This window comes from Pongo pygmaeus, chromosome 4 (assembly GCF_028885625.2).
Source record: "Pongo pygmaeus isolate AG05252 chromosome 4, NHGRI_mPonPyg2-v2.0_pri, whole genome shotgun sequence".
Taxonomy (NCBI): Eukaryota; Metazoa; Chordata; class Mammalia; order Primates; family Hominidae; genus Pongo; species Pongo pygmaeus.
In genome coordinates this window covers 41,909,834-41,924,554 of record NC_072377.2, presented here as the reverse complement: position 1 = coordinate 41,924,554, position 14,721 = coordinate 41,909,834, and the positions used below count along the sequence as shown (strand labels likewise).

At 38.4% G+C, this 14,721-nt stretch overlaps 1 protein-coding gene across 4 annotated transcripts in view; it reads left to right on the top strand.

Annotated features, from left to right (window-relative positions):
- OXCT1 (3-oxoacid CoA-transferase 1) overlaps positions 1-11,420 on the top strand; it is a 139,766-nt gene extending 128,346 nt beyond the window's left edge. For 3 of the 4 annotated variants that reach the window (XM_054487911.2, XM_054487912.2, XM_063664776.1), the window contains 2 exons: positions 1,962-2,063; positions 9,717-11,420. In XM_054487911.2, the coding sequence (XP_054343886.1) occupies positions 1,962-2,063; positions 9,717-9,758 (144 nt within the window). In that variant the 3' untranslated portion in view covers positions 9,759-11,420. The other variant, XM_063664775.1, reaches the window with a different exon arrangement.
- Positions 11,421-14,721: the final 3,301 nt, after the last annotated feature.

Here is a 14,721-nt window from a genome sequence, read left to right as displayed (position 1 = left end):
CTACAGATGCAAAGACAGGTTCACTAAAGGTTGCATAACTGTTGTGCAGCAGAGTGGAATTCTCATTGAACTCAAAGGTCAGGGTTCTTTTCTCTACGTGTTTCTGTGTCTTGATATTACCCTCCTAGTTAGGAGTGTATTCAAAAATGACAATTCAAGGTTTGACTTCCAGGCTAGTTGAAAAATTGGTTGGGTGCGGTGGCTCACGCCTGTAATCCTTGCATCCCAAAGGAGGCTGAGGCAGGCAGGTGGATCACCTGAGGTCAGGAATTTGAGACCAGCCTGACCAACATGGTAAAACCTCATCTCTCCTAAAAATACAAAAAATTAGCTGGGTGTGGTGGGGCATGCCTGTAATCCCAGCTATTCAGGAGGCTGAGGCACGAGAATCTCTTGAACCCAGGAGGCGGAGGTTGCAGTGAGCAGAGATCGGGCCATTGCACTCCAGCCTGGGTGACAGAGTTGAAAAAACAAAACAAACAAACAAAAAAGATTCTACGCCTGCAAATAATAGTTGAATTTAGGTTAACTCTAGAGGAGAGGAAAGCTCTGGGATGCATAACATTTTAGTCTGAGAAAGAGGAAACTAACCATGGGAACTGAAACAGGATACAGTGCTTAATGTGCTGGAGGGTAACTATAGCATGGAGTTAAAGCCATAGGAGAAGCAGTTTTGGCTCTTACAGTTTGAGCTTCCCTTCAGTAAACAATCTGCCTTGAAATAAGTGAGCCTCCTGCCACTGCAAGTATCTAAGCAGAACCCCATTGACTATCTGAGAAGAATGTTTTGAAGAATTCTTGGGTGGAAGGTTATATTAAGTGACCTCGTAGGTCACTTCCACTTGAGTTATATTTCTAAGTGTGAAAGCATGTGTTCTAAATCAGATACAACAGGTGGGGTCTATCTGCTGAGGTCAAGCCATACCAATTGGCACTACCAACACCTGATGTTACAGACCAGAATGATGGAATGTTTCAGGTGAGATTGGCTTTCTGGTGCTTGCCCTAAATATAAGCATCTTCATTTGATTTGCATAGCAAAGGGAGATTCCCATGCTCTCTTTTTGAGACTATATGTTTTACAGGACTTAAGGAGAAATTTTAAACAGTTACTTGCATGTCTTTCAGGACCGGGATAGCTATTCTCTTATAATTACTCTTAGACACTTCAGAGCACCTTCTTCTGTTTCCTGTAATTCTTTACCCAATAGCATTTATAAACTGTTTTCCTATCATTCATGGGCTTTCACCTTCCAAATATTCCCTTTCTCTCTCCCTCTTTCTTCATTCCTTTCTTTGTTCAAATCATTATTAATCACTAATTGACCTTTGACCAAAAGTGTTAGACTTAACAAAAGGGAGGAAGTTTTTAAAAACTGGTTGTAGTGTAACAAATGCCATCCATGGTCAATGCTCATTTATTTTCTGGCATCAACACTGCTGTTCCACAACTAATTGCTGATTAGGGAGTTGGAATTTATTCTCACCAAAGTATCATAGTTACAGTTGACATTTTTTCACTGCTGATTTTTCTTTTTTCCTGGGTCTTGTCTTTCCTTTTTTTTTTTTTTTTTTTTTTTTGAGACGGTGTCTGGCTCTGTTGTCCAGGCTGGAGTGCAGTGGCGTGATCTCAGCTCACTGCAAGCTCTGCCTCTCGGGTTCACACCATTCTCCTGCCTCAGCCTCCCAAGTAGCTGGGACTACAGGCGCCTGCCACCATGCCCAGCTAATTTTTTTTTGTGTGTATTTTTAATAGAGATGGGGTTTCACCATGTTAGCCAGGATGGTCTCGATCTCCTGAACTTGTGATCCGCCCGCCTAAGCCTACCAAAATGCTGGGATTATAGGTGTGAGCCACCGCACCTGACCTTGTCTAACTTGCAAGGTTATTTCTGTTTCGTGCCATATAATAATTATTTTGATGGAAATTGTCATTGTCCTTTTTCTTCCCACTCTGACAGGCTGTGTTTGATGTGGACAAGAAGAAAGGGTTGACTCTGGTTGAGCTCTGGGAAGGCCTGACAGTAGGTGACATACAGAAGAGTACTGGGTGTGATTTTGCCGTAAGTATTTCTGTGAACAAATCCAGCCACTTGTCTTATATTATAGGCTTGATTAATGGGTGTTTACAGGACATGAACCATTAATTTGTGATCATTTTTGGAGTTGACCTTTACAGTGAACAGGAGTAGAAGGAGGGGTGCCTCTAGATGAGAGCAGGTGGGAACAGAGCTGTGCTCTGACTCACAGGCCAAGGTTTAGCTTAGGACTCAGAAGCAGGAAGGGGACACACCACCAGGAGCTGCTAGAAACAAGGTTGAGCTTGAGCTCTAAGCTACTTTATGTTTTGAAGGCCCTTGTAATCCTCTGTTCTTTGGTTATATGGCAGCTGTGCTTGAACTTGATTAACTGAAAAATGTGAGCCACATATGAAGAAATGATACTTCCTTATTTTTAAACCCATTTATGACTTACAACTTTCTCTAAATTCTATGCCATATTTCATCTGTTGAAAATATTAAAATGTTGGGCCTCTGACGTCACCAGGTTAATCATCACAAAACTGACATGCCCTGTATTTGAAGATAAGTACATAAAACACTCAGACTTACAAAGCAGATAAATACATCAGGGGAGTATCCATTTAAGAAACCTCCAAATCCGTTTTTAAAACAGAATATTACTGAAATATAAATAATTGCTCTTTAATATAAGTGCTTATTCAGAAATCAATCACCTAGCTAATGGCATTGAAAGCATGGCTCAGTCTATTTGAAGTTAACCAAAAGTAAAACTAAAATGTCTCTGAAGAAAGGAAGGAAAGTGTATTAGTCCATTTTCACAGAGCTAACAAAGACAACATAAGATTGGGTAGTTTATAGAGAAAAAGAGGTTTAATGGACTCACAGGTCCACATGGCTGGGGAGGCCTCACAATCATGGCAGAAGGTGAAGGAGGAGCAAAGGCAAGTCTTATATGGCAGCAAGCAAGAGAGTGTGTGCAGGGAAACTGCCCTTTATAAAACCATCAGATCAAAGACTTACTCACTATCATAAGAACAGCATGTGAAAAACCCGCCCCCATGATTCAATTACCTCCCACCAGTTCCCTCCCATGACACATGGGGATTATGGGAGCTCCAAATCAAGATGAGATTTGGGTGGGGACACAGCCAAACCATATCAAAAAGGGATATTATTCTCATACCTATTTAAGAACCAATCTAATTAAAATGAAATGTATTTATAATGAGAAGAAAATATGTTAATGTTACAGCTACACATCTTGGAGAAACTAATTTAACAAAAGTTATTTGATAAGTCATACATATATTTTATGTATGTCTTTCTTGTGTACTACATGCTTTGCTTGTACCTATCAGTGCATAACACATTTTTTTTTTTTTGAGATGGAGTCTTGTTCTGTCGCCCAGGCTGGAGTTCAGTGGCGCGATCTCGGCTCACTGCAAGCTCCGCCTCCCGGGTTCACGCCATTCTCCTGCCTCAGCCTCCCCAGCAGCTGGGACTACAGGCACATGCCGCCACGCCTGGCTAGTTTTTTGTATTTTTAGTAGAGATGGGGTTTCACAGTGCTAGCCAGGATGGTGTCGATCTCCTGACCTTGTGATCCGCCCACCTCGGCCTCCCAAAGTGCTGGTATTACAGGCGTGAGCCACTGTGCCTGGCCTACACATTTCTCTAAAAACGATTTTTGTTTCGTAGTTCATTATCCATATAATAACTGTTCCTGGTTCTCTACCAAGGTCTTTGTCTATTAACCTTTTTTGAATGTCCCTTTGGAAAAAGAAGTCTCCCAGTAATACCTTGCATGCAAAGCACATCTTTAATTAGCTTTTCAATAACCTCAAGGGGAAGGATATGCTTATACTTTAACTATTTAGGATTTCTTACTCTAGTGAGAAAAGCAAACAATCTGTAATCAGCTATTCTTTATTTTTTTCTATGTGGAAGAATTAACCTCTTCATCAGATAACATTTTCAAGATCCACAGAATGTTCAGTTTTTTTTGCAGCAAAAGAGAATGTACAAAGGAAGACCTGGTTATCTAGTTCTTTTTTTATTCATGTGGGTAAATAAGGAATGAAAATATGAGTTTTTACTGTTCTTGCTTTGTTTTCCAATAAAAGGTGCTGTTCCAATGGAAAATATCTCTGTAGACCCTCTCAATTTCAGTACCATCTCTTCTTTTCACAGGGATATGTAATCTTGTTTTCTCCAAATTAGGATGTTGAGATGAAATGTTAATTTGTATGTCAATGTTGTCCTGAGAATGAAAAGGTATGGTATCAATGGAACCATCCAGAGGACTAGCTTTTGAGCATCTGACGATCAATGGCATCTCTTTAGACTCTGGCAGATGAAATCACATATAACAGGTTGTTTCTCTGTAAGGCTAGAGCTGGAGTGCCCTAATTAATAAAATGTTCTACTTAATACCTGGATTATCAATAAGGATACATTTAATTACAAAAGTACATTGAAGATAGCATTTCTTTCTTGATAATTCAGAAGACATTCCATGTCCTAATTCAGAAAATATTCCCTGTGGTTATCACTGCATAGCTAGCATTGTACTCCATATGTGACTATATACTAGTTGCTTAAGTTCTGTTTGAGAAAAGTCCCTAGAACTCAGCCTTCAACTGGCAGTCAACATTCTAGAAGGGAATGATTGGCCAGTGTTGCCTCATAAAGAAAAAAAGGTAAAATCCTAGTGCAAAACAATTTTAAAATGTGTTGGTAAAAGTTGTATCCCTAAGGATATGGGCAAGTGAATGGGCAAAAGCTACATTATGTGGATATTAGCTGGTTGGGAAAATACTGGGAATTCCAAAGTAAAAGACTAAATATGACAGCATCAGATAATAGGACGTGACAAAATTTTGGTTTTAGGATATCAAAAAAGAATGATAATGAAATATTTGGGCACTGTTAAAAAAATTACTAAGACTTTTTCATATATATCATAGTGCTATTAGCCATACATAATTAAAAAATGGAAAAAAATATGATTTCTATCACATGAAACATAACTTTAAAAAATCTGTAATGACTGTCACAGTTTTGTTAATGATTTTGTTGATCTTAATTTTGTTGATCTTTTGTTAATGAAAGTTGGAGTTTTCCATCGGAGGGCAGTATCTTGAAGGTCATATATGTCTGGAACTTGGTAGAGGCTGTGGAAATTTTGTTGTAGAAATGCAAATATTGATTATATTTCTGGAACCTTCAGCACACACCCAGAATAAGATTCTAGTCAGGAGCTGTTTACAGCTAGAGAAGCCAACCATATGATTACTCTCCCTCAAAATGTAGATGCTATGAAGATAGGGACTTTGCTGTTTCTTGGGGATTGAGTGCTGAATCCCTTGAGAGAAAGGAACTGAGCAGGTAGAGGTAAAAGTATTACTATTATACAGGCTAGAGTGAGGGATGTGGCCTAGGTGTACAGTCACAGCAGGCTTCCCAGTTGTGAACCCCACAGATACAGAGGCTTTGGCTCCCCAGTGTAGGCAGCACCAGAGAAACCCAGGCCTCCCACAAGGGTAGGCTTCATTGCTGAGCTTCCATCCACATGGCTGAGAGCAAAACAGAGCATTGCTTTCTAGGTGAAGACCTCAGTGAAGCGGAGGAGTCAGGCTGAGTTTCACATGTTAAGGTTCCTCTGCCCAAATAATCATTGAATTACATCAAAACGGACACACTGGAGGCCAGGGTAGTTACACGAATAGAGGTGTCCTTCCGCATGGAATGGAATATCAGAAGTGGGGAATAAAGTCTCCCCTGTCCCCAGTGCTATTGGTAGAGCCTTGTATGTATGTTCATGCTCTACAAATGCTTGTGATGCTGTTCAGTAATGCTTTCCTATTTTTAAATAACTGTGGTGAAAACTTTAAAAAAATTTACCATCTTAACCATGTTTAAGTGTACAATGCAGTAATATTAAGTGTATTCACATTGTTATACAACAGATCTCTAGAACTTTTATAACTTGCAGCTCTGAAACTACTCATTAAACACTAATTCCACAGCCTTTGGCAACCACTGTTTTTGCTTTCTGTTTCTATCATTTTGACTATTCTAGATACCTCATATGAGTGAAGTCATACAGTATTTGCCCTTTTGTGACTGGCTTATTTTGCTTAGCATAATATACTCAGGTTTCATCTGTGCTGTAGCATGTATGACAGGATTTTCTTCTTTTTAAGGCTGTGTAATATTTCATTTTGCATATATACCACACTTTCATGACCCACTCATCTGTTGGTAGACATTTGGGTTGCTTCCACCACTTCGCTACTGTGAATAGTGCTGCAGAGAACATGGATGTGCAAATATCTCTTTGAGATTCTGCTTTGAAATTTTTTAGATATATAATTCAGAATTTGGATTGCTGGATCATATGATAATTCTATTTTTAATTTTTTGTGGAACTGCCATACTGTTTCACAATGGTTGCCCCATTTTACATTCCCATTGTCGGTGCACAGGGGTTCTAATTTCTCCATATCTTTGCCAACAGTTATCTTCTGTTTAATAGTGGCGATTCTAATGGCTGTGAGGTGATATCTCATTGTGGTTTTGATTTGCATTTATCTGGTGATGTTCTCAAAGTTTCTCATATATTCTGGATGCTAATCTCTTATCAGATGATTTTTGAATGTTCTTTTCCATTTCATAGGTTGCTTTTTCACTGTTTTCTTTGACACATGGAAGTTTTTAAGTTTGATATAGTCTTCTGTCTTTTATGCTGCTAGGGCCCAACATTTTCACAACTAAGGAATCCTTTGGCTTATTTTTCTCCCATTGTCCTCAGATTTTGAAAGAAGTCTGTCTCCCAAATATTTAAAGAGTCAAAATGATGTCATATTAAAGCTGTGACAAGCTAATGAATATGTCAAATTTCTTTATTTTTTGGCGATACTTAACAGCATTCAGTATGCCAGTTACTTGATGGGCCAAAGTATTAGGTTGATGCAAAAGTAATTGCGGTTTAATAAATGGTTTTGCCATTGAAAATAACGGCTTTCAATTGGTTATTTGGGTTGTTTCTTTTCTGATGAATGCTTAAGCTATGTAAAATAGGTGTTTTTATAAACCATATGTCTATGGACCTCTTTTGAAACAATATTTCTTTGATTTTATCTTCTTAACTTAAAAAATTAAAAATGTATTCCATATTTAAACATTATGTGGTAGAATAAACTTGCAGATGTCACTAGTCATACACCCAATGTATGTTCCATATTGAGCTGTAAAATGTGAATAAAATAGAACTAATTTATGGTTCTTGCTCCCAAGAGCCTTGGCTTTATTCTCCAGGCAGGAATATACCTAAACCACCAGTGGCAAAACAAACAAACAAATAAAAAACTAGTAAAAGCATTGTTTGTTGATATGTTTGCAGTGGAATCTGAAAGAAGCTGCAGACATTCCTTGCCTAATTGAATAAATTTATACTGTCAGTATCTACTATGAACTGGCATTCTACCAGAGTCAAGCAATATACTTTTGGGATATTAATGCACTGGGAAGACAAATCATTGGCTTGTCTTCTATACCTAAATCATGTCACCTTGTGCTTAGCCTGCAGATCACATTGGCAGAATAAGCTCCTCTGGCTTGCATGAATTTACAACGTTGATGAGACTGGGAGAACAGAATGAGAAATGGTGGTTTAGTAGATGTTTTTCATTAAAAAGCAGGCAAAGTCAGTCTATATAAAGTGTTATCTTATTTTTGATGTCATTTTTCACATTGAAAATGTAAATGACATTAAGAGCTCAAAATAGGGCTGACATGACAAGGAAAACGATCATATGTTTAGTTAAAAAAATTAATGTGTCCAGTTTCTTTTTAAAGGAAGTGCTATGAAGCATCTATAGAAAATGATTTGTAGTAAAAAAGTTTCACTAAATTGGGCCAGGCATGGTGGCTTACGCCTGTAATCCCAGCAGTTTGGGAGGCTGAGGCAGGTGGATCACTTGAGGTCGGGAGTTCAAGACCAGCCTTACCAACAGGGAGAAACCTCGTCTCTACTAAATATACAAAAATTAGCTGGTCATTGTGGCACATGCCTGTAATCCCAGCTACTTGGGAGGCTAAGGCAGGAGAATCGCTTGAACCCAGGAGGCGGAGGTTGTGGTGAGCCAAGATTGCGCCATTGCACTCCAGCCTGGGCAACAAGAGCAAAACTCCGTCTCAAAAAAAAAAAAAAAAAAGTTTCACTAAATTATTTCCACAGATGCTCTGTTGTTTAAAAAAAAGAAAGAAAATGAACTGTGAGACATACTTATCTAGATATTAAATGTTATTCTTAGTAGAGTTGAAAATCTGTGCGTATGTGTGATATTACTTTTTGTCTACTTATTCTGTTTATTTTGTCTATATGTCTACTCTTAGAAATAAGTCATAATGTGTTCTCATTTACCATAAGCTATATACCAAATCGTGCTGAACTTTTTTATTCTTGTTTATTCTTATTTATTCTTTTAGTAGACATTTTTGCCATTCTGGTTTAATATTTTAGTACAAAAATGGAAGACAAGACATTAACTCTTGATACTATGAAGAGTTAATTGTGAAGAGCTAATGCAGACGTTATTTATAAATGAACTAAAACTATTTAACCTTATGAAAGCCAAATGACTGCCTGTTCTTTCAGTTTTTAATACTGATTTAACCTCTATTAGGAACCTCCCTTCTAGTTCTTTGAAACTTATATAATTATCTACTTATTCATTCATTTGTTCATTTATCAATTTAAGAAAATATTGTTTATTCTGGAAGGTAAAATGCTAATTGAGCTCATTTCGATTGCCACATCTTTCAGAATTTCAAAAAGCACCCAAATTTTGGTATTTCCTGCTTCCCATGGAGACTGTTACTAACTAGAACCCAATCAATATTTGCCATGTTGAATTAAGGAATCTGAACCTGGTACCACACTTTGAAAAATCTGTCACAGTTAAACTGACCACTTATATTTATGGTTCTCCTGCAACCGGCTCTACCTTAAATATACATTCATTGTCACTTTTCTCTGCTTGCAGATTCGCAGGAAAGCATTGACTGTTTTATACACTGAACATAATTATAATCAACATTTAATTGTTTTAATGCTATTACTTCCATATTTTAATAACTTGGAATCCTCTTATTGCCTTTGTATCATTTCTATTCTGATTATGAAATTTCCGATAAGATTTATCATTGATCATACGTCTCTTCATTAATATGTATTTAGGTAATCCAAAGATTACATAAAGCATCTTTCAACAAAATTATGAATTGGCTGGATCTATTTTGAGGTTTTGGAGACTTGGGGTTTGTACTGTGTCTTAAGTGAAATCTCAGAGGCATCAGTCTCGGAGATCAGTGATCCATCTGACGGGGGGCTTGGTTACTGGGATCCTTTGTTTTCCTCTGCTCCTCTTCCACCCACTCCTTGTTGCCAGCCTTGTTCATCCTTAATTTAGGAGCTAATACAAGAAGGTTGAGAAGTACGAAATACCCAAAATGTAAACAGAACTGTTCTGTCTCAATGTTTCAGGGTGGAAAATCATATGGAAACTCCAGGGAATGTCCATGGCAAGGCTGCTTGTTGCCTACATGATTGAAATTTGGAAATTAAAAGGAGAGAGATTTATATCATGCAGTTTTTCATAATTTGATTTTTTTTTCCTCTTTTACCAGGTTTCACCAAAACTCATGCCAATGCAGCAGATCGCAAATTGAAATATGGATATTTGTACCAGGCTGCATGTTTTTCATTTTAAACACATAGGATTTAATTGAAAGGACATCAATAATCATAATTGTGTATTTAACAGGTGGTTTTTGATTAGTTTTCTTGTGTTTCAGACTTTATGCAGCCATATAAACTGTTCTCTAGGCATGCTGTGACATTTTAATAAAAAGCAAAAGGAGCATTTATAATTATCTCATTTGTTAAGTGCTGAGAAGGTTGTCTTTATAATAGGTAATTATATTGAATGCATTTTCACTGAATATGGTATGTATGCTAAATTATATGAACCTTTCCCCAAGAAGGCCCTAGAAATTGATGTGGCTTTCCTCTTAAATATTAATTATTAGTCCTGTAAGAAAGATAACATATGTGATTTTGTGGTTAGGAGAGTTGCTGTCATGATTGTTTTTTCTTCAGCCTCCTCTGACTTTTCTTTTGGGGCTTCAGATTTTATGATTACATCTTGTCCCCATAGAACATCCCCCTTCCTCCCATATTGCTTTTAAACAGATGCCCAAGAAGGCAAGCAGGAATGTCTCTTGTGGGGGAGGGAAGGGAGAAATAACTAGTTCAAACCAACTATCTATCTATGCTTTGCAAAGACTAAGGCATATAATAGGAAGAGGGCTAGAAACCTAACTGATTCTTCTCAGTTTTCTCATTTTAAAACAGCCCAGTATTCCTTTGTATCCTCAAGGGTCCTTGAGAATACTTCTGTTATTGAGACCCTGTGGGCTACTTGTACTGTACCTCCTCTCAAGCCAAGAAGGGCTGTGGGATAATTTACCATGAATCCTTAGTAGCAATGACAGCAGAGTTAAAAAATAAAAGATGTTTTACTTTCAGGCTCTCGTTTTGGTTCAGAGGAGATTTTAAATATTGAATGACACTTCTACAGAACAACGGTTTTTCTTCTGCCAAGGCTACTTCCTTTAATAAAGTGCCTTTAATTTAGCCTTATCCAACTAGGGAAAATAATGATGGACAAGTCTAGGATTTGAAGAGTCAGTGAACTTTTAGTGTCAGGGAATAAACATGGTTGGGTAGATTAGGTTTGAAAGAAACTTCCTTAGAGGTATTCTCAATACCAGACAGGGGCCCACGGGAATGACTTCAGAAGCATCCCGGATAATAGATGGGTAAAAAGTCTAGGCACCCTGAAGAACAGGTGAGACAGCTGGCTTCTGGACAGAGGTAGGCATAGTACAGTACAATATATCATTCCTCTGGTCCTAAATATAGAAACTTATTCATGTTTTTAGGTGATGGTGGTCGTTGAAACTCACTTCTCTTCAGGTGTAGCTACAATTGTGTAATGTACAATATTAGAGAAAGGAAAGGCTTTTTATGAGTAACACACACCATATATAAAACAGCCTTTCTGGCTGACCACATGGTTAAGTGCATACCTTCCCAGTGCTGGGGGGAAAAATGACCCTTCTTAGAATGTGCAAGTTCCATGAGAGTAATATTTTGATATGATTTTGAAAAGAATTGTTGATAGTTACATCTTCACACTTGCTTATCATTCCAGTATGCATCTTTAAGATAATGTGATTCTAAGTAGATGACTTTATATTCTTGATTAAAGAGTGCTATACATGTTAAAAATGCATTAAGGAATACAATAAATATTCCAAAGTGATATAGATCAGTGTGACTGTCCTTTATTTCACTTGGGAATGGCATTGCTAAATGTGGGAATAATGCAACAGATTGTCAGGATAGCTAACAATAAAGTCAGCACACATCACCACTTCTTTTTTTTTCCTTTTCTTTTTTTTTTTAATTTAAGTTCTAGGGTACATGTGCACAATGTGCAGGTTTGTTACATGTGTATACATGTGCCATGTTGGTGTGCTGCACCCATTAACTCATCATTTACATTAGGTATATCTCCTAATGCTATCCCTCCCCCCTCCCCCCACCCCATGACAGGCCCTGGTGTGTGATGTTCCCCTTCCTGTGTCCAAGGGTTCTCATTGTTCAATTCCCACCTATGAGTGAGAACATGTGGTGTTTGGTTTTTTGTCCTTGCAATAGTTTGCTGAGAATGATGGTTTCCAGCTTCATCTATGTCCCTACAAAGGACAAACTATCCTTTTTTACGGCTGCATAGTATTCCGTGGTGTATATGTGCCACATTTTCTTGATCCGGTCTATCATTGATGGACATTTGGGTTGGTTCCAAGTCTTTGCTATTGTGAATAGTGCCGCAATAAACATACGCACATCACCACTTCTAGTCAAGTTGTTGCTTTTCTTTTTATCTTACCAGAGAAAAGATATTGTTCTTCTAGAAAGATCAAATGAACATTGAGTTTCACAACTTGCTCCTTGTCAGAGCCTGCTATGTTTATAAAAATAACTTATCCAAGGCTTCATGTGTGAATCCTTGTTCACTTTTTATGTAACATTTTCCTCTACTGTACACATTAGTTGCTTAGTGCTGTGAGTTTATTTGCATTTTGAAGTGGCTCTAATGGTAGTCTGCTCAGCACCTGTGTTGCTGCTCCTCTGGTAACAAAGGGGTGGGCATGTCCCCAGGATTTGCTACTTCTGGTAGGTCTCCTCGGTCGACAGTGGTTATACCCAGGGTTGTGCATATGACCAAGGATGTACCAGTTTATTTCTCCAACATTTAAAAAACAGATGAGAAGTCAACTTTCTTACTCCTCTCGGGCTATGAAGCCATAAGAATGTGAATCTGACACCAATACCCCATTTGTCTGCTACACACATGCACACACCTAGCTAAGTTCCAGCTAGAGAGAAAGAAACTGATACACAAAACATGGAGCTGTATAGGAAGTGTGTCGGTGGGGGCATTCTGGTGGTATTTGGATAGATGGTTCTGGAAGTGCTTAAGGTCCACTTCCCTCCAGCCATGCCTGGATACAGTTCATAAATCTTCTTTTTGCTTGAGCAGAGTTTTTGTCACCTGTAAGCACAGTGAAATCATACAGCTTTTGTAATTCTTTTTCGCCACGGTGTCTCACTCTGTCACCTAGGTTGGAGTGCAGTGGCACAATCACGGCTCACTGCAGCCTTAGCCTCCTGGGCTCAAGTGATTCTTCCACTTTAGCTTCCTGAGTACCTGAGACTATAGGTATGCACTACCACACTTGACTAATTTATTTTTTGTAGAAACAGAGTGTCACTATGCTGCCCACACTTGCCTGGAACTCCTGGCCTCAAGTGATCCTCCTGCCTTAGTCACCCATAGTGCTGGGATTACAGGCATGACCCAACATGCATGCTATAATTCTTGAGTTCTGAGAGGGACCTGGTCTCCTAGAGAAATTATGCAGAATATGAGCAAAACTGCTTGTACCTGGTCCCAGAGAACACAAGAGCATTTCTGGGTATTTACAGTGAGTAGGGAGGTTATGAGTAGAGGTTCATTCTCTTCCAATCTCAGTATATTCAGCACAAGTTTGGGATGTTATTTCAATGGAAGTATAAGCAAAAATTTAATCAATAAGTGGGTTTCTTTGGCACTAACTTCCTCCCTTTTCTCAGGGTGTGATCTTGAGTTTCTTAAGCTTATTTTTAGATCCTCCATCTTTAAAATAGGGGAGAATACACTGTTTTCCATTGTGGTTCTATAAGATGTAATTGAAATATCTGGCTGTAAAACTGACATCTTTTAAAAATGCTGTGCCATCATATTACCTTGGTGACAGAATTGTTTATTGTTCCTGTCCTTTTATTTAATGACTATACTGCCTTCCCACTGGAGACAATACTGAATATCAAAGTGGATTTAAGTATAAATACCAGTAAGTGTATGTGATCTGAGTGCACATCTGTGTGACATATTTGAAGATCCTGCCTCCATAAATTGACACATCTGTGTAAAATCACCCAAACACCCCTTGTGGATCACACAGCAGCTTCCATGAGCATGATGCCTGCAGTACTCCAGATAACTAATTGGTAACTCCTTTGTCTATGGGAAACAAATGCGTTTGATTGTGGTCATTATCACCCCTCATGGGGGGCCACTCTGGATGGTCCTGTTGGAAAGGGCCTCAGGCAACTCTACCTTGACTCTTGCATGGCCCACAGTGTGTATGTTGGAAACACTCCTATTTCTGCTGACAAACTACAGTATCCCAGATGCCCAACACAGCCATTTTTTTGTTTTTGGCTCACTCCTAAACACCAGGTATTCTATCTCTTGCCCTTTAAAGTTTTTAAGAGGAAATCAGGCAGTTCCGGAAGCTGGCATATAAAACCTTGGTGTTCCCTTGGAAGACCCTCTGTCTTAATGTGGGGATAGAAGGTAGCTTCTCCCATTTTGCATTCTTGGGGTTGGAGTACTCAACTCTCCAAACTGTTTCTGTAATTGCTCTGTTAATATTTATTGAATCAACTTGCTGGTTGAAAACAGCAAATTTAGCTGAGGAGTTCCCTCAGCTAAATAATTAGGTAAGACCTTAGGAAGAGGTAAGAAAAGAAAAAGAAACAAGAGGTGGAATATGGAGGGCATAACACAGGAATAGAGAGACCTGCAGTGGTCACGTTTAACACTTGATAATTTATAAAGTACCCAAAATATGCTAGCTAGCTTATTTGATTCTCGTAATAACCTGCCAGGGAGACATTATTACCTCCATTAAAGTTAACTTGATTAGTTGTAAAGAAGTAATGTCTGTCAGTTCTTTAATCAAATTAGCTTTTCAGGGCTAATGCTGGATTTTGCCAAGGTAGTTAATGAGATGTGAATTAAATCCCCTGAATAGAACTAGATTTGTGGCTCTTTGGTAAGCTATAAAACAGAGTCCAAATTCTCTAAACCTAATGGAACAAATATTCAAATTTTGTTCCCTCTGCCCTCACAGCTGTTATACACAACCCAGTTTATTTCAAGTAAAAACGATGATGCCACCCACCAGGCAAAATGTCCCCATGGAAGACTTGTAATTACCCGATGTGCTTACATGA